The sequence below is a fragment of the Mustela lutreola genome, chromosome 8 (genome assembly GCF_030435805.1).
Source record: "Mustela lutreola isolate mMusLut2 chromosome 8, mMusLut2.pri, whole genome shotgun sequence".
In the NCBI taxonomy this organism is placed as follows: domain Eukaryota; kingdom Metazoa; phylum Chordata; class Mammalia; order Carnivora; family Mustelidae; genus Mustela; species Mustela lutreola.
Window position 1 is genome coordinate 31,654,167 of NC_081297.1, and position 19,458 is coordinate 31,673,624.

General features: G+C 38.6%; 1 protein-coding gene across 1 annotated transcript in view; it reads right to left on the reverse strand.

The window, feature by feature from the left end:
- The window catches only part of ITGB1 (integrin subunit beta 1), a 45,425-nt gene that overhangs the window by 13,376 nt on the left and 12,591 nt on the right, over positions 1–19,458 (reverse strand). Inside the window, exons 2-9 of the mRNA XM_059184219.1 lie at positions 14,216–14,282; positions 11,657–11,742; positions 9,033–9,255; positions 7,345–7,515; positions 6,558–6,796; positions 3,877–4,032; positions 3,017–3,112; positions 2,673–2,762 (exon numbers count right to left, since the gene is read on the reverse strand). Coding sequence (XP_059040202.1) covers positions 2,673–2,762; positions 3,017–3,112; positions 3,877–4,032; positions 6,558–6,796; positions 7,345–7,515; positions 9,033–9,255; positions 11,657–11,742; positions 14,216–14,282 — 1,128 coding nt within the window. The remainder of the gene's footprint in view (positions 1–2,672; positions 2,763–3,016; positions 3,113–3,876; positions 4,033–6,557; positions 6,797–7,344; positions 7,516–9,032; positions 9,256–11,656; positions 11,743–14,215; positions 14,283–19,458) is intronic.

A 19,458-nucleotide genomic window follows, 5' to 3' on the forward strand; every position in this document is an offset into this window, starting at 1 on the left:
TTGTAGCAACATGGACGGGACTGGAAGAGATTATGTTGAGTGAAATAAGTCAAGCAGAGAGAGTCAATTATCATATGGTTTCACTTATTTGTGGAGCATAACAAATAGCATGGAGGACATGGGGAGATAGAGAGAAGGGGGTTGGGGGAAATTGGAAGGGGAGGTGAACCATGAGAGACTATGAACTCTGAAAAACAATCTGAGGGTTTTGAAGGGGCAGGGGGTGGTCGGGGTACCAGGTGGTGGGTATTATAGAAGGCATAGATTGCATGGAGCACTGGGTGTGGTGCAAAAATAATGAATACTGTTATGCTGAAAATAAAAAATAAATTAAAAAAGAATACCATTTCATGAAAAAAAAAAAAGAATCCCCTTGTAACACACATATTCATTTTGTCATTTCTTTAAAATATATATCACCATGGAAACCAAAATTTTAAAATTCAGTAGTAAAGGCAAAATGTAATATGTTCCTTTAGGTTAAGACTTTTATTTCTTATGAACCTTCTTTGGAGGGTCTCCTTTAGACATCTGTCTTTCTCTTGAGCCTTAAGCACAAGGACAGTTGCCTCTTTTAATTTGGATACTGCATTAAGGTATCAGGGCTAGATAAGTCCAAAAATCACAGATTGTGCTAACAAGTGTAAGTTTTATGTCAACTCTTATGTCATTTGTGTTTTTACAAAAGATCAAGCAAATTAAATACTAGGACAAAAAAAAAAAAGAAAAAAGAAATCAAAGGAGTCCCAAAAACCCATCACTAAAGAAGACAGATGGCAAATAAGCATCGCATACAATGTTTCACATTACATGTCATCAGTTCTATGCAATTTAAAACATGAATAAGACATTACTATGTATCTATTGAATGGTCAAAGTCCAGGCAACAACAGGACTAAATGCTGATAATGATGTGGCACAGCAGAAGTGATCATTTTTTACTGGTAGGATTGCAAAATGACACAACCACTTTGGAAGATACTTTGACAGTTTCTTAATAAAATAAACTTGTCTTAACCATGCAATTCAGCAGCCCACAACGCACGAAAACACATCCACATAAAAACTACACTTCAGGATGTCTGGGTGGCTCAGATGTTGGGTATCTGACTTTGGATCCAGTAATGATCCCAGAATCCTGGAATCCAATCCAGCATTGGGCTTCTTGCACAATGGAGAACCTGCTTCTCCCTCCACCTGCTACTCTCCCTGTTTGTGCTCTCCCTCTCTCTGACAAATAAATAAAATATTTAAAAATTAAGAAAAGAAAGTAAGATGGAGGGCTTGGGTGGCTCAATCTTAACTCGAAGGCTCAGACCCTTAACTGTAAGCGTCTGCCTTCTGCTCAGGTCATGATCTCAGGGTCCTGGGATCAAGCCCTGCATCAGGCTCCCTGCTCAGCGAGAGGTCTGCTTCTCCCTCTCCTTCAGCCCCTCACCCCTGCTCGTGCTCTCTCGCTCTTAAATAAAATCTTAAAAAAAAAAAAAAAAAAAAAAGGAGTATTTGTGCTTAATTATTGCTGATCATACAGTACAGAAAAGTTTTCAGATTAAATACGAGGAATCCTAAGAACTCAGAACATATTGCCCCATTGGCAATATGGCTCTCCTCTGGCCCTACCACTTCCAGCCAACTAAGGACACAGGTAAACAACTGACTATATAGTCTAGGAACAAATCTGTTTAGGAGCCATTACAGACCAGGCGGCAAGCTGTCTCTCATTCACACACCTACATGCATGTGAGTTAGGAAAATAATGCGATATTCTGTTGAGTTGGAGAACAACTATAGGGAAGACATGGAATAATTTAGAGTCTTGAAAATCTTTGCAATAAAAAACCCTCCCTGAGTAGGATCTCTTTGAGTAGGGTCTTTCCAAAACATTTTGGGAAACCGTCCTCAGCATAAGGTAAAAAGTATCTAAAATTCAACCTGTCAAAAGGTTGAGGGGTAGAAACATAATGGGTACAATATTACAAATATCTTTTGACTACTTAAAATGATTGTTCACCAATGCTTAATGAGAATCACTAAATGTACTCTGGATTAGAGCTCTAGACAATTCGACTTTCTTCCATGTGTGAGGGAAGAAAAAAAAATCATATCAATCTTTCTAAAATTGCCAAGTCTCTCTCTCTCTCTCTCTTACACACACACACACACACACACACACACACACATATATTTAGCTATGTACATATTTTATGGCAAACGTATATATGAGTGCCTCTGTATCTCTTAAGAATAGAAAACTGTATCTCTGAATCCATGGCAAGAGAAGAACTGGCAAAAAAGCTTTTCCAGAACAATTCCTCAAAAGAGATGAATCTAAACTGGGGGGAGGGGGAGAGGAGACAGAGGTAATCTTTTAAGTCTAAATATAAGTTATGTTTCACTTGTTTTCCAACAAGGAAACCTACTTAATAACATCAAACAGACATTTAGAAACCTCCCCAACATGCCTTTAATGTATTTTTGCTTTGTTTAGGTTACGTACATAATTCTGCTTCTGTAAGAAAATGTAAGTGGTTTTTGCTCCAGATACACAACATGTTAGTTTTACGCTGTCCTCTGGGTTGCTAAATCATGTATGAAGGGACATTTACTTTCTCTGGGCAAAGTACATTCAACAGGGTATTGTTTAAAAGAGATCTTATGCAGAATGTACTTACATTGTAGGCATCAATAATCAACTGAATTACGTTGCTGGAATTTGCAGATAATGTTCCTACTGCTGACTTAGGGATCAAATTTTTCAGTTCCTGAAATTAAAAGATAAAAACTGTGAATACAAACAGTATTCATTCAACCGATAAGCACAGACTGAATATGTAAAATACTGAAGTATAAGCGCCCTAGACAGTCTCTAAATAACTTAAGGAGTCAAACCTGAAAAAAACTAGTCTTAGATGTAATTAAAAATAGAAAGCACTACTATAAAATCCAGTCTGTCTGGCTAGTAACACCTTCCCATATTTCAATCAGACATATTTTGCTTCCACACACATATACTTACCTTGTAAACAGGCTGAAATTCTTCTGTAACTGCAAAAATTGTCTGAATGTTATTTTCACTTAATTTCTGGACAAGGTGAGCAATAGAAGGATAATCCTACAAAATGAAATAAAATTTAGTATGTAATTACATCCAATGTATTCCAAGTTTTTCAATACTTTTTCAAAATGATGATTTGCATATTTAACTGCATTGCTTATACAAGCCTGCTTGAAATAACACAAATAATTGCTGAAGTGGGAGGTGTGTACATGTGGGTTTCTAATCTTCTATCTTCATACACACACACACACACACACACACACATAAATCAACTTCCACAATAAAAAGGTGTTAAAAAGCAAGATCTATGCTTATTAAATGTTAGAACAATAAAATTAAAGAACTGCCAATAACTATAGGTTATATCATGAATCACCAAAATTCACCAGGTTTAGACTGCTTCTAGAATTTGAATAATTTGCCAATCTTTGTTTTTGGTAAAAGCAGAGTGCCTACTTCCAAAAATCTTATATAAATAAGAGGAGGAGTATTGGACTATACAAATCATCTGTATGGACATAGTACCAAATTTGCTATGAAATGATGTGTGCAAGGGAAAAGACACATAGCGATGAGCGGAGGCATGGAGTGAGAGTGTCCAAGCAGCTGCTTTCACCTAATGAGGCCCTTGTCTACGCAGCAGGAAACAAGCACAAAACCACATCTTCAGACACAGGCACTAGCTTCCTTGCACATTAGGTTAGGGCCTGTACTTACCAATATAACAAACCCACAAGCCAGTCGCCCACACTGTATTTAGTATTAAACACCAAAATCCCACATAAATCCATTTAATATGTAAGGAATTCAGCACTCACATAATAATGGCTCATTGTGTACATATCATTTTCCAGGTGACACTGTCCATCATTTGGTAAAACAATGCCACCAAGTTTGCCATCTCCGGCAAAGTGAAACCCAGCGTCCGTGGAAAACACCAGCAGCCGTGTAACATTCCTCCAGCCGATCAAGGACTTGAAAAGAAAAAGATTTCAGCTTATATACCCTATCCACAATCACTGGGCATGAAGCTGTCATCCTCACATAGGCTCCCACTGTACTTTTAACCTCATTCTAGACATTCCCCGTAGCTTGTCTTTTTGCGGTGCTAACATTCGTACTGATACCTGCACAGAGACCATGACAGAGGGCTTCTCCATCCCCCAGGAAAACTGTGTCTTGCCTGTTTGTCCATTTCTCTCAGCTCTTTTTAAAAAACTGTATCTTTTAAAACCAGTATCTCCCTCCCCGAGCACAGGGTAAGCTCACTGCATGTGCGGCAGCGACCACATCTGGCTCTGCTCATCATCATACCTCCAGGAGCCAGCATAGGGCTTCACAAACAGCAGGTGTTCAATGGGTGCATAAAAATGTATCAGCCCATTCCGTACTTCACCTTACTGCTACTCTCATGTTCCCATCCATCCTTCACCCTGCTTTTAGCTTCAAAAGTATATACCTCCTTTATCAAGACTCCACATTAGGCCTTCTTTTTTTTTTAACTACAGAAGAAATGATCTTCTCCCAAGACCTGCCCTGCTTAATTCCACCCACCATGCCTCATCGGTACTATTTGTTCTCGTACTTTATTCTCCTACTCATTCAACAAAGGATTTAAGGTAGCAATAAAGGGGCACCTGGCTGGCTCAGCTGGTGGAACATGTATCTCCTGATGTAGGGGTTGTAAGCCCCACTTTGGGTGTTGAGATTACTTAAAAAATAAAATCTTAAAAAAACCCAATAAAGTAGCAAAAAAATCCTTCTCTCTCTATGGTAAATTTATAATTGTATTTGTCTAAATTTACTCAATACATCTGTGTATAGCCCCATAAAACTGTAAATTCCTTGAAGGCAAGAATGGAGGGCACTGATGCCGGTGATCCAAGCATTAGGACGCTGCGTCTAGAGAAGCAGGCGGAATGGTTGCTCTCAGTCAGCATGGTAAAACACAGAAGGACGGCAGCAGCCGTGGGTGCTATGGCTTGTTTTAATCCCAAAGACTGAGGCACAGATGGAGCAGCCCAGACAATGTTCTCTCCACACTGAGCTGCTAACAGGATCATGAATCAATAGCTCCAAGAGAAGGGTGGCAGGCGAGGCAGTACCAGGAATATTAGTCTTTCTTCCCCATTAAAAGCAGAGGCTACCCTTTGACAACTGTCCCAGGGAGAAATCAAAACTAACTAATACATGGGTGCCTGGGTGGGTTAACTCTCAGTGGGTTAAAGCCTCTACCTTCAGTTCGGGTCATGATCCCAGGGTCCTGGGATGGAGCCCCGCATCAGGCTCTCTGCTCAGCAGGGAGCCTGCTTCCTCCTCTCTCTCTTCCTGCCCTCTGCCTATTTGTGATCTCTGTCAAATAAAATCTTTAAAAAAAAAAAAAAATTAACTAATACAGTACTTAATATTTGCAGAGAGCCTCCTGGCACTCTGCAAATACCGTATTGAAGCTCTGCATATTAATTAGTATTTAAGCTTCCTAACAGTCCTACTATCCCTTCTCATGGAGAAGGAAACCGCCCTCCAGTGGGACTAAGTACATTGTCCAGACTCGGCGGCAATGGGACAATGTGAAACAGTGTCCTAACAGTCTAAAAATGGTTCTCTCAACCACCACAACCGTATTGTTAAACCACATCATTATCTTGGATGTAGCTGTACCTTAGCAAAAACTGGTTGAGGAATAATCATTAAAAAGCACCTGGAAGCAGAGAAGGTCTTCTAGGGAACAGGGATACCACAAGGAAAAAAAGGGGCGGGAATGAGACAGAAGTAGGTACTTAAGACAAACCTTATTTACCTCACAGTGCTCTCTAGTTTGAGCTGCAGCTGTGTCATGAAAACGTCACCTCAAAACCTTCAGCTGCTAAATGTGTCATAAAATACTACCACTAGTCTAATGGAGATGAACATGCCACTACTAAAAATCTCCCAATTAAAATGATTACTAAGCTATGACTTCTCAAAATCTAGTTCTCATATAGTTTATAAAGTAGGATGCAAAAAGTTCCTGCTTTTTGAGTCACTAAGACACAGGGAAGACATCCTTCAGAGGTGACAGGCAGAGCAGAGCCCATCGAAAGGAAATGGCACCTGAGACGCTGTTCTAGCTGGGCTCTCTTGGTGCTTGGCCAAGCATAGCTCCACCTTTGTCTGGCACAAGCCGGAGTCAGGACACCTGCGCCTCTTCTAAAATCCTAGAACACCAGCCTAAGTACAACTACACTGCCGCACTGTTTCAAATGGTGAGCATGCTGGCTTTTAAGATCCTATGGAAATGAAGTAGCTGCCCAGTTGAAACAGGGGACATAATGATTAAATAAGCTTTTACAAAGCACCTGTGTAGCTAGAAGGAATTTAAGGGATCAAATTCTGTACTCCTCTGAGATCATGAAGTATGATTTGGTAAGCAGGTAAGTTCTTCCATCCTCACCGATAGTAAAACCACACTTACAATTCATACAAGTAATGTTCCTTTGTAGGAAATGAATGCACTTACTCCACAAACCGCAACTTGCATGATGGCATCAAAGCCACCTTCAGGAGAATCCAAATTTCCAGATATGTGCTGTTTACCAACAAGTTCATTAAATACTTCCCCTTTATCAGTAAGACTGAGCACATTTTTGTAGCTAAATGGGCTGGTGCAGTTCTGTTCACTTGTGCAAGGGTTCCTCAGCTTGGCTGGTGTTGTACTAATATAAGGCATCACGGTTTTCTCCACAAATGAGCCAAATCCTGTGAAGAAAAAATGCATACAGAGAGATGGATAGATGGATGGGCAGACAAACTTGCGTTAAAAAGAATAAAGTTATGTTACCACATGTACATCAATCTTCCATAAGAAATAAGATTTTAATAATAAAGTTTGGAAAGGAGATCATTATAATATGAAAAATCCGGGGCTGAAGAGAGATTATTACATTATTATTAGAGATTATTAGATTATTATTTGGCTGTACAGACAGGTGTGGTCATATTAATTAGTAATGGAACAGAACTGGAATACTCAACATGCTAATTCACAAATGAATGAATACGCTCCTATGAAAACAAGCATGCATTTCATTATCTACGTGATATAATCTGTGTTAAGTAATATGACAGCATAAAGTAAAAGAGGAACAAGGAGGCACAAAAATTGCAGATATGTGACAGGAATTATCAGTTTCACCTCTGAAAGAAAAGGCTAAAAACTGGCCTATTTATTTCACAAGTATACAATGAAGAACAAAACTGCCAGGACTTATACAAATGAAAATTACGAATGTTCCCAATAATCCTACCAATTCGGAAGTCTGAAGTAATCCTTCTCATTTCATTCATGAGATCTGTTCCGAGACTTTTAACATTCTCCAAATCATCTTTCATAGAGTAGGAGAGGTCCATAAGGTAGTAGAGATCAATAGGATAGTCTTCAGCTCTCTTAAATTTTAACGTAAATATCTGTGGCTCCCCTAATTAAGCAGAGATTAGAAAATGAAGTTAGTTGCCAGCAATCACAAACAAATGAGGAAAAGCAAACTGGATTTACAGACTGTATTATTGCCATAATTTTTACAAGACCCTGGGAAGTCCACCGGCTAACTAAACTCAATCTCAACAAACACTTACCATGCCAACCCTGGGCACGCAAGATGAAAAGGACAACACTCCACGTGGGCAAGACAGACAGACAGCTGACTTAGAACTATGACCAAGGACAACAAATAGATGGGAGAGCACGCATCAGACTGGGCTGGGTGAGGCAGGGCGCACTACAGCGTGCACCTGACCTTTTAGAGACCAAAAGTTCTAAAAACAGTCTGTTCCCTGTTTATATACGTAAGTGAACAAGATCATCTGATTTTTACTTTCAAAAACATGGCAAAAAAAAAAAAAAAAAAAAGTTTTAAAAATGAATGACAGAGACAGGAGATTTGTTAAGAAACTACTGCAAAACTCTTAGGGGAAGACAGGAAGATCCGAACCAAAACCATAAGGAATAAGAAGGGGAGAGAGACACAAGAGGCGTTAAGGTAGAATTTGCTCAGGAAACAGAGGAGAAAGAGAATATTTGGGTGAAAAAACCATTGCATGTTAACTTGCAGATATTCTCTATACAGATTTCTAGTATGCAGCTGGGTGAATGGGTTTGGGGCTTAATAGAAAAGGCTATGTTACAGCACACAGATGGTTTTAATGCCATGAGAGAAAAATCAACAATGAAGTGGACTGCAAAGAAGAAGGAAGTAGAAAGACACGGGAAGGAGTCTGGAAAGCAATATTAAGAGAGAAGAAGAAAAACCAGGAGTGATGTAAGAGCCAAGAGGGAGCATTTCAAGAAGTTCAAAGGTGTTACTTGGTACAAGAAGGTTAAGGGAAGGGCGGGGGGGGGGGGGGGGGCCTGACAAGAGTCTATGAGGTTTGGTGGTTCAAGGTGAAGGCAGAGCTTTGTCAGAAGAGGTTGAGAAGCAGGCTGAACAGCGGTCAAGAGGGGAACTCATGGAGACAATGACTGTGTACCATTCTTTTCAGAGAAAAGGGACGGACACTGGAAAGAGTAGGAAAAGAGCTTGTTTTCTTTTTTCTTTTCTTTTTTCAATGCAAGACTGTCAGAGACTCTTATAATAGTTTAATATGTTAATGACATTAAACATATACAAAGGAAAAACACAAGTTAGAACAGTGTGTTTATATCAGGTAATTGTACCACAGGATGGACACTTTTATTTTTAAAACCCATTAAATAGAATACTTTCTCTTTCACAGAATTTCCTTCAGACATTAGGCAACCTTCATTATTTCAAGTATATGTGTCTAACAAATTGTTATGTCTGCAAAAAACTTCCAAAATTTGACATATTCCACATTTTTGTTTGAGTGCCGGTCCATATGTGAAAATGAGCCCTATAAGGAAAACTCAAAAGAGGCTTACATAGTCGTCAAAATCTCAAGCTGAAATAAAAGTTGTCATACAACTTGATTTCTGTACCTGATCGTAATTGCAAAATCAACTGCTGAGGTTGGATCTGAGTAATATCTTCTGGCTGGAGCTTCTCTGCTGTTCCTTTGCTACGGTTGGTTACATTTTTATTTTTCTTTATATCTTTGGAGCCTCTGGGATTTTCTATGTCATCTGGATGGCAACCCTTCTTTTTTAAAGCTTCTAAATCATCACACCGTGCAGAAGTAGGCATTCCTTCTTGTAAAAATGTCTAAGTGACACACAAAATATAGGTATAAACAATAAGTATAATGGTCCAACATTCTGAGTAATCATAATTGCATATGTGCAATTAGAATGCAAAAAAAAAAAAATCAAGTGACACAACTAATATACTTCATTTCTGGTTTTTAAACAAAATGCTCCCTTCACCCCAATCATACGCTCTTATTTTTAAAAAAATGAACTCATTCTCTAGAAGAGTAATTCCTTTATAATTACTATATTACTAGTAATGAATTACTTTAGTACTATAGAGTTGACCTAAGTGTACATTTTAACTGTCCCACCTTCAAATTCAAAGTATCTAAATCAAAGAAATTCTGCAGTAAAAATCACACAGTCAGCATGCTTAATGGCCACTAATAAATAATGTATATACCCAAAAAGTCCTATATAATTCTCTCATATTATGTAGTATTCTCCTCACATTATTTTGAACAACTCAGTGTTTAGGGAAAACATATTACCCTGAAGGTGTTTCAGTGAATGACGCAATTTTTATAAAGGAGACTGAGAAATTTAACACAGAGGTAGTAAGTATTCCTGGAGACATGAAAAAATTTCAAGTGTTGGTTATTACTTTAAATAAGGCTTTTAAAATTCATTTTGAAAAACAATAATCACAGTGGTGATTACATGACAATATGAAACAGTAATCAATAAAATCTGATCACATGATAAGGTCATGAGTATATTTCCATAGAGTACATTTTAGTATAAAAATAAAAAAGTCTGAGTGCTATATAAATGCTACTTGTAGCTTGGGGTAAAACTTCCAGTAGTGATATGATTTCAAAATGTGTTATAGCTCCAACTTAGATGGAAATAAAAATTTTATCAGATGACTGAATAAGTATCTTAGTGAAAGCAAAAACACTGCTGTTAAGATGGATGCAAAACCTTTGAATAAAAGTTTTTCATGAAATGTGAGAGTGGAGAAAAACAATGGCATTAGTGTGTGGGTATGTGTCACTTTTAAACAAGTACCTATAGTAATCAATTATTATAATAGACATGTGATTATTTCACATATATCCCTACAAATTTTGTATGTAGTTATACTAAGCCAAAGATTTCTTTTTTTTTTTCTTTTTAATCTTGACATTGGGAAAATGAGGAAATGCCTTTTCTCTGAGGTCACTTTGTGTTCAATTTTATATGCTATTTTTTTCATGCCTAAGTGAGGATATTTAAACACAAGAATACACAATGGTTTGAATCAGTTATTTTGAAGGGACACAACACTAATGAGAGCATTTATGGAATCAGAAAAACAACTAGAAGGGAATACAAAGGGTCAGATAGTTCAAAGCTGAACAACTTTTACATATCATCAAACCTAAAATACAACACCAAAGCACAGGAGCCTAGCGTAGAAACTTTCAAGACCGTAACTCAAATAAAATTTCACTAAACACATTCCAAAATCATGCCACAAATTTCAAAGACTAAATTATTTAAAGAACAGTTTGGCAAGTTAAGCCCTTCCTGAGACAAACTGAATTCCAGAATACCATTTTTAGGAGAACAAAAGTATCACTGGAAAAATTTTGAAGTAACAAAACAGCTGAAATGTATAAAGTCCAATGCCTGAGTAAAAATCAACAATAAACCTTTGAGCTTCTGATATTATTCACTCTAAGAATAAATTATATTTCCTCGAATGACTTCCCAGTACTTCCTGTTCTGACACTCATTCACACGTTTATTTAGTAGGCTTTGTGAAAGGAATCAAGTTAAGCAATGTACACAGATGACAAGAGTGAATAAAATTTAAACCGTAACCTGAACAGGTTTTTATTTGGGATGCAAATCAATCCTATATTAGTTCTAACTCAGATATAATTAGTAAGATTAGCTTACACCTCTCCTGAAAAAAAAAAAAAAAAAAAAAAAAACCCTCTAAAAACAATCAAATTAAATGGCTAGGGATTTGGAGAAGCTATTATAATAGAAATATAATGCATTTATAATAGAAACATAATGCATGCCACAAGGGTGAGCTATATATGTATTTTAAAATTATCTAGTAGCCACATTAAAAGAAAAAAGAAACAGGAAATTAATTTTAACAATATATATAAAATATTACCATTTCGACATTATTAATGATTGTTTTTTCATCATTAAGTCTTCAAACTCCAGGATACATCTGAGGCTTATAGCAATTCTCAATTTGGACCAATGTGGAACACGTTTCAAGTGCCTGACAGTGACATGGGCCTAGCGGCTACTGAATTAAACAGCACACCTCTACACCATCACGTAGTTGATACCTACTCAATAAACATTCAGTGAAAATTCTTATCTAACATTTCCCAAGGATTCAATATTGGATCATAGTAAATGACTAGAGAATAAATGGAAAGGCCTTGAACAATTTTACTTACTGAATTTGTACACCATCCACAATTTGGCCCTGCTTGTATACATTCTCCACATGATTTGGCATTTGCTTTTAAACATCTATTTTCATCTGTTAGGACGAAGAATAGACAACTTTACTTGAAGTTTCAAGAAAGAAAATAATTAAAAATGATTAAAATGACAAAATACAATACATATAAACCTTAAGTATGAATAACACAACATATGTCATGTATTGTTACAATTATATATTATAAATATGTATTACATTTTATTAATAACGTATAAAAATTGTTAATACACTGATCCAGACCTACCCCAAAGAGGTGATGTTACATTACCTTGGCATAGAAAGCCATGAAAAGATAGTTAGCTTTCTTGTCTTCTATAGCAAAGGCTAGGTACTGGTACTAGTAATCTATACATTCTTCCTTTCTTCAAAGGCATAATTTTAGGATCTACTATGTTGGACAGTCATAACTATCTGGAGTTTTCTTACAACTACATATAATATTATTTCCTTTAATTTAAGTCATACTACCACACCCATACCCACAAAAGCATCTGCAAAAGACTTCCCTTCATTTTTAAGAAGGTAAATACTTAAAAAGCCCATATTCATCCAGTCCACAATCCCATGATTTTTCAGGCTCTATGTGGTAAGAATGTCTCACATTTCTTTGAATCCACCTAAAGATCAGCATGCCTTTCATGTGGTAAAAGCACTAACATGGACTGTCTCCAATGTGTCTGCTCTGATTATAAATCTAACATATATTCAAAATAAGAAAATTTGCAAAATATATAAAAGCATAAAGAACAAACTCAAAATCACCCATAATCTACTCACTAAGGGATAACTACTGCTAACATTTTTGTATATTTCTTTCCAGTCCTTTTTCTATGTAGATTAAAAAAAAAAATAGCAAGAAAGTACACATATAGACATTATTTAAATAAATTGAGAATATACATTTTGCATACTATTTTTATACTTAATCCTAAGTGTTTCATTACAGATTCTTTAAAAAATGGCTCTTGATGATTATATATTTCATTATCTTAATGTGTCCTATTTGATGTTGGACAAATTTAGATTGTTTCCATTGCATGCATGCGTAGTTTTCACACATTTGCTCACAATGCACGCACGAACCTTCCAAATACATGTATACACATATGTGCACATACATGCACCCTTCTGAGGACCATTCTCACAGTGGAAAACTCTGATCCTTTTTTCCTTAGCACAAACTAAAAAGGAGAATACTTGAGTTGGAGAGTATTCATGTTTTTAATATTCTCAGTATACACTAATTTCTATCCAGAAGAAATATTCAAATTTATAATCCTACAAGCAGTATACAAATACCATTTTCACCAAACCTTCAACAAACAAAGTACTTTTTTAATATAAAAAATCTTTTACTCATTTAATGAATATAAATTAGAATATCAATTCTATTGTCAGTTATTTAAGTTTCATTTTTACCAGATTTTACTGACCATATCTTTTATACATTTTGTTTGTATCTTTAGCAAATTTTTTTTTCTGTCATGCTCCTCTATTTTTACTGGATATCAACACATGCTAATCAAATTAAAACTCTGCTTAGTTTCTCATCTTGTTGATGGTGTTCTGACATCCAGACACTTTGGGTTTTTATGTTGGTTGGTTTTAGATCATCAACTTTATCAATAATTTCCTTTAAGGTTTTTCTTCACTTTTCCATGTAGTTAAGTCCTTCTTATTCTAAGATTAAATAAGTGTTCTCTGCAATGTATTTTCTGAAATTTGGAGAAGAGAACTGCAAATCCATTATTCCAGATGTGGATGTACCATGGTTTGTAAGAGGATTAAATATATTTTTTGGCTTTGTTTCATTCCTCTTCTAGATCATGCCAACATTTTGCAAGACTTTTTTTTTTTTAAAGATTTTATACTTATTTGACAGAGAGAGATATAGCAAGAGAGGAAACACACGCAGGGGGAGTGGGAGGAGAAGCAGGCTTCCTGCTGAGCAGGGAGCCCGATGCCGGTGATCCCAGGACCCTGGGATTCTGACCTAAGCCGAAGGCAGACACTTAATGACTGAGCCACCCAGGTGCCCCTTTGCAAGACTTTTTGATCAAAAGTAAGAACATCTTCTAGAAAGTGAGTTGTTCCTGGTTTCATTTTTTTAGATAGTAACGGTTCATTTATAATCCACCATTTTACACACTCACTTTATTTTCTTCTAAATGTGTGACACACCTTTGCTTTCTCTATGCTCACTTCAACACTCTATTACAGTCTTAAAAGACCTTTCTGTTGTGTTCTGTATTACTACCACTTCAGCATTTCTTTAGCCGACCTGCCCTGTCGCCCTGTCGCTGTTCTGGGTGGCAGCAGTGAGGGGCTGGATATTGAAGGGTCTCGCAGACCACTCTAAGAACCTTTACCCCAAGTGAAATTCGGCCCTTGCACAGCTTTCAGAAGGAGCAGTATTTTGCGGCTTAGACTTGCTCAAGAATGTAATTGGTCAAAAAGTAATACAAAACACTAAAATGAAAAGACAACTGAAAACTTTTTATTTTTTTACCTGCTTGGCCAAACACACAGCAAACTGAACCAATCAGCCCAATCCAGAAAATCAGCTGTAAATTCATCTGAAATACAAAATGTACATTGCTAAATATTAAGAAAATAACAAAAAACAGTAATACATTAAACACAAAACATTCCCACTCACCTTATCTTCTGTTGATTTTATAAATATAATCCCTCTCAAACCATTTCTTCTCCAATCCCTCTCTATAACTCTTTTATCCTCCCCTCCCCTCCCCCGTTACCTCCCCTGTCAATTACATTAAATTAATGTCCACACCAGATCCCTAGAATCCATTCTCACCTTTCTCCATGTCAAATAGATTTTAATGTCTAATTAACAATGCTCAAGACATGTCACGTATTCCCAAACACTATAAGAGCCATAAACAGTCTTTGTTCCATGGAATCGCTATGTGTATTACCTCCTGTGGCTCCCAGGAGCCACACAGCCATCCAGATGCTGCAGTCACATTAAATACTGCAGGTCAGTCTGAGTGAACTTGTCAAAATCCAGATGGCTGCTTACAACTTTTCAATAATGTCTATTTCTCCTCGGGCTAAGGCCAACATCCTGCCCAAGGCCTGACTTAATTTTTGAGGTTGAGCTCCTGTAATTAGTTATCTTTTTTTTAATAAAATAACGTCTATGCATGGGATTAGTAAAACATTTAGTTCAATTCCCTGTCATCTCTAGATCTACAAACTAGACTAAAAAGAAAAAAAAGAAAGAAGGAAAAATAAAAAGTACAGGAGGGGAGCCTAAAAAGACCAAGACACCTCAAAAGACTGACAGGGGTTTGAGTTGTCTTCTAGAATCTCTAAAGAAAAATTAAGTAATCTGTCCATTATCGAGAATCACCCCAATCTGTAGCCATTAGGTATAGGACAATTTCCTGTGAATCAGTTTTTCACAATATTGATCTATACTTACTTCAGCTACGGCTCCAGCCATAGCTCACAAACCCTATCCTTTCACTGTTTACTGTTCTTGGACTAGCAGCCAATCACATATAAATATCTGCCTCTCCCACAAGAACACAAAAAAACAAAGAGAAATATGATAAAATCCCCAAAAAGTTAGCTTACTAGTTATCAAAGACATACAAATTAAAGCAATACAAGGTAAACCAGAAAGAGAAAAAGGGGGCGGTGTTTAACCCAACAAAACTTCTGCAGATAGCTGACAGAAACCAGAGATGGCTCTATAAACTGGTATAATTTTGGGGGAAATAATTTAACCTGTATCAAAAGCGATAAAAAAAATGTTTCTACCTTCTGACCTTGCAATCTAGCTATTATTCATCCTAAGGAAATAGTTAAAAATGTAAAAGGTGATATACACACACAACCGATTTATTTACAACAGGCATAAACACAAATGTCTTCTACTCAGTAACAAGAAAACAGCTAACTGCATCAACCAGATGGGACTAGTAGAGTCATAAAAATAAAATGTAGTAACAACAAAAGGTTGTTAGAATAATTTTGAATGCAAAGTACATATTTAGATGACAAGTATGTGAAAATAACAGTACATGAACATATAAAGTAACCAAGGAGTCCTAGAGATGACAGAGACTTATATGCATAATATAAAGACAATGGTGGGGGTGCCCGGGTGGCTCAGTCACTGAAGAATCTGACAATTTCAGCTCAGGTCCTGATCTCAGGGTCCTGGGATTCAGCCCTGCATGGGTGGGGCTCCATGCTCAGCAGGGAATCTGCGGTCTCTCTCCTTCTGCCCCTCCCCAATGCTCTCTCACTAAATTTAAAAAAAAAAAAAAAAGAAGAAGAAGACAGGGACGCATGGGTGGCTCAGTGGTTTAGTGGCTGCCTTCTCACTCAGATCATGAGCCCAAGATTCTGCGATGGATCGAGCCCCACATCAGGCTCCTTGCTCAGCGGGGAGCCTGCTTCTCCCTCTCCCTGCTGCTCTGCCTGCCTGTGCTCTCTGTCAAAATAAAAAAAAATCATAAAAAAAAACAAAACTTCCATTCTAAGATGCTATTCCCACAACTCCCAAAGAGTGCTTCAAAGCTGTGCTCAGAGCACCCCAGATTCCTGTGCCTCTTCTGCTGTCAAATGTTTAAGCTTTCTCTGGGGGCTTCCCAGAGAAGGGGAGTGAGAGTAACTTACGTAACCACACGCTCTACACTTGCTCAGAGCAGCAAGTCCCGCTATGCAGCAAGCCTAGTTTTGTTTACGCACCACTTGTAACTGCACCCAAAAGACCGTAACTGTGCAGAGTGTCATAGAAGTGGGACATGCCTACAGTTTGCCTTGTATGGCCTCTCCAACAGGTTTATATGCAATAAATCCATTAGACTCAAATTCTAAGCAATTCAAATAACATTACCAATTCCAAAGTTATGACAAAAAGGTCCTGGAACATGAAGACTGTGATGAATGAATCATCCGGGCAGTTTCACACAAAAAAACAGAATAAATATCCGTCCCATATATGGGCTGGTACGGTTCTTCAGGACACTCCTAGGGCTACTTCAAGGGCCCTAGACTGCTCTGAAAAACGTTTTAAAATATTACACAACTCAGAGAATTACCATGAGGGCAGAGTTAGGAGATAGGAGCAGCATGGTTTCAGGCAGCCTCACAACATTAGGCTACCCACCTTTAAAACAGACTTTAAATGCCCCGTCTTCTCCTCCTCCTGTAAACCTTGACAAGTCGAAGATTAGCCTTCTGAAACTCCCTTGCTCTGGAAGGCCCCAAACCCAGAGGCAGGCAAAACAAGGCTTTAGTGTAGAAGAGCAGCTGAAAGAACAAGACGGCTGCAAAGAACAGTTCAAAGACACTTGTCAACTCTCCTGGCACTGGTCAGCACACTGGCAAGAGAGAGATTGGCTGGTGACGCCTATAAAAGGCCAGGCTTTCCCTCTGGGAAGCAGAGAGGCCACTGGAGACAGAAGAAGACAGCAAAGAAGAATAAAGAGCAGCGAGGACAAGACTGGGAAGAAACTGGGTTAGCAGTGGCCGAGGAGAGGACAGCAGGCTGTGCAGAAGACGCAGCACAGGAGACAGCAGCCTCCCTGTCAACGAGGACAGTCCCTGAAGGTACTGGACGCTCCTCCTGCATGTGGGGCGGGAAGAAGGACGCACCAAGAGCTCCCTGCAGCCTTTCCTCCTATGGCAGCTCTTCTCCAAGCGTGATCTAGGCAACATCTGCTTCAGATCTACCTGGATGCCAGATCTACCCGGGCACCTAAAACCCACAGGCTCAGTAGGCGAAATCTATTCTCCTCTGATTCCCCAGCTTAGCAGTTTCCTACCATGGGCATTCCTCGAAGAACCTGAGGGGCTGGCAGGGAGAGATGCCTCCAAGGCATTATCCTGATCCTATCTTCAAAGGTTGTCTACACTGTTGTAGTTATCTACACTATTCTCCACTTTGTAATCTCCTACTCCCTCCCCAACTGGCTGTAATTGACGTCCACTTCCTACCATGCATGTGAAACTGCTCGTGCAAAAAAATAACATTCCAGGCCTTCCACTACTCTCTGCATTCATTCATTCAGGCAAAAATGCCGTGACTGCCTACAATAGGTCGCCTGGGGAGATACATCCATTTCCCATGCACCGAATCTACACACAGCACTTAATCCATTTCACCATTCTTTCTTAACCCACTCTGTTCTCTCCGGCTTTCCTGGTTTCTCCCCCACCTCTCTGGAAGTCCTTCCTCAGCCAACTTTGTCAGGTTCTGTGCCCAATCTGGAGAAACAAAAATCAGTCTCAAGGAATTTTCCATTCAGGCAAAAATACAAATGATTACAATATGATGTGATGGTTTCTGTAATGAAAATAAGGAAAAAGTGCTCTGAGGACACCAAAATTGGCCTGGCCAAGTTCAGTGGCTTCATGGATTTGGCAAAACAGGCAGGCAGATGAAGAGAAATGTTCCAGGCAAGAGGTTTGTAAATGCAAAGCCGTGGAGTCCTAGGAAGAATTACAGTAACTTCTTTCCAATCTCATTTCTAAACATACATGTTTGGTGACCCCCACTCCCACCCCCAACCCAATTGGGATTGTCTCACTTTATCTGCACAGAAAAAAAGGTTAGAAAAAATATATTTAAGGGCGTTGGTGGCTCAGTCGGTTGGGCGTCTGCCTTTGCCTCAGGTCATGATCTCAGGCTCCTGGGATGGAGCTACATGTTAAGCTCCCGGCTCAGTGGAAAGCCTGCTTCTCCCATTCCCTCACCCCCTCCGCCTGCTTGTGCTCCCTCACTGTCTCCTTTCTGTCAAATAAGTAAATACTTTTAAAAATATGTATGTATGAGGCACCTGGGTGGCTCAGTGGGTTAAAGCCTCTGCCTTCAGCTAGGGTCGTGATCCCAAGGTCCTGGGATCGAGCCCCACATGGGGCTCTCTGCTCAGCGGTGAGCCTGCTCCCCCCCCCCCCGCCCACTCTGCCCGCCTCTCTGCCTACTTGTGATCTCTCTCTCTGTCAAATAAATAAATAAATAAAATCTTTAAAAAAAAAAAAATGTATCTATATTATATACACACACGTTATAGTTTAAGCTGGTCTGTGGGATGATTATTTTGTCCCTGTAATTTTCTTTTTTCTTTTTTAAAGATTTTATTTATTTATTTGACAGAGATCACAAGTAGACAGAGAGGCGGACAGAGAGAGAGTAGGAAGCAGGCTCCCTGCTGAGCAGAGAGCTCGATGCGGGGCTCGATCCCAGGACCCTGGGATCATGACCTGAGCCGAAGGCAGAGACTTTAACCCACCGAGCCACCCAGGCGCCCCTGTCCCTGTAATTTTCTACAGTAAGTAAAAATTACATTATAATCTTAAATTTTAAGAATCTTAAAATCATGAAGGCTGAAAAGAATCTTAAGATACTTAAGCATTTCTGAGACTAAAATTGTAAGCAAGGTTGGAGGAGTTGGGTCACAGAGAGCCTTCAAGGCCACCCCTGCTCAAAGGGTTTAGATTCTACTTTGCAAATAGCAAGGAAACCAGGGAACAAATGGGCCAGGGTAGCACACGATACAGACATGACAGAACTCCGCGAGGCAGAAGATGAGCATCAAGCTAAGAGCTGCAAAACAAAGCCTGCTTTCCCTGCCGGGGCTCAGCAAACACCTGAAGGTTCAGAGCAGCAGTGAACGAGGATGAGAAGACAACTGTGGGATTAGGAGGCAGCACAGCTTGGAAAAGGAATCATCCCTTTCAAACAAAGAAGGCAGAAGGAGAATGATGTCAAAG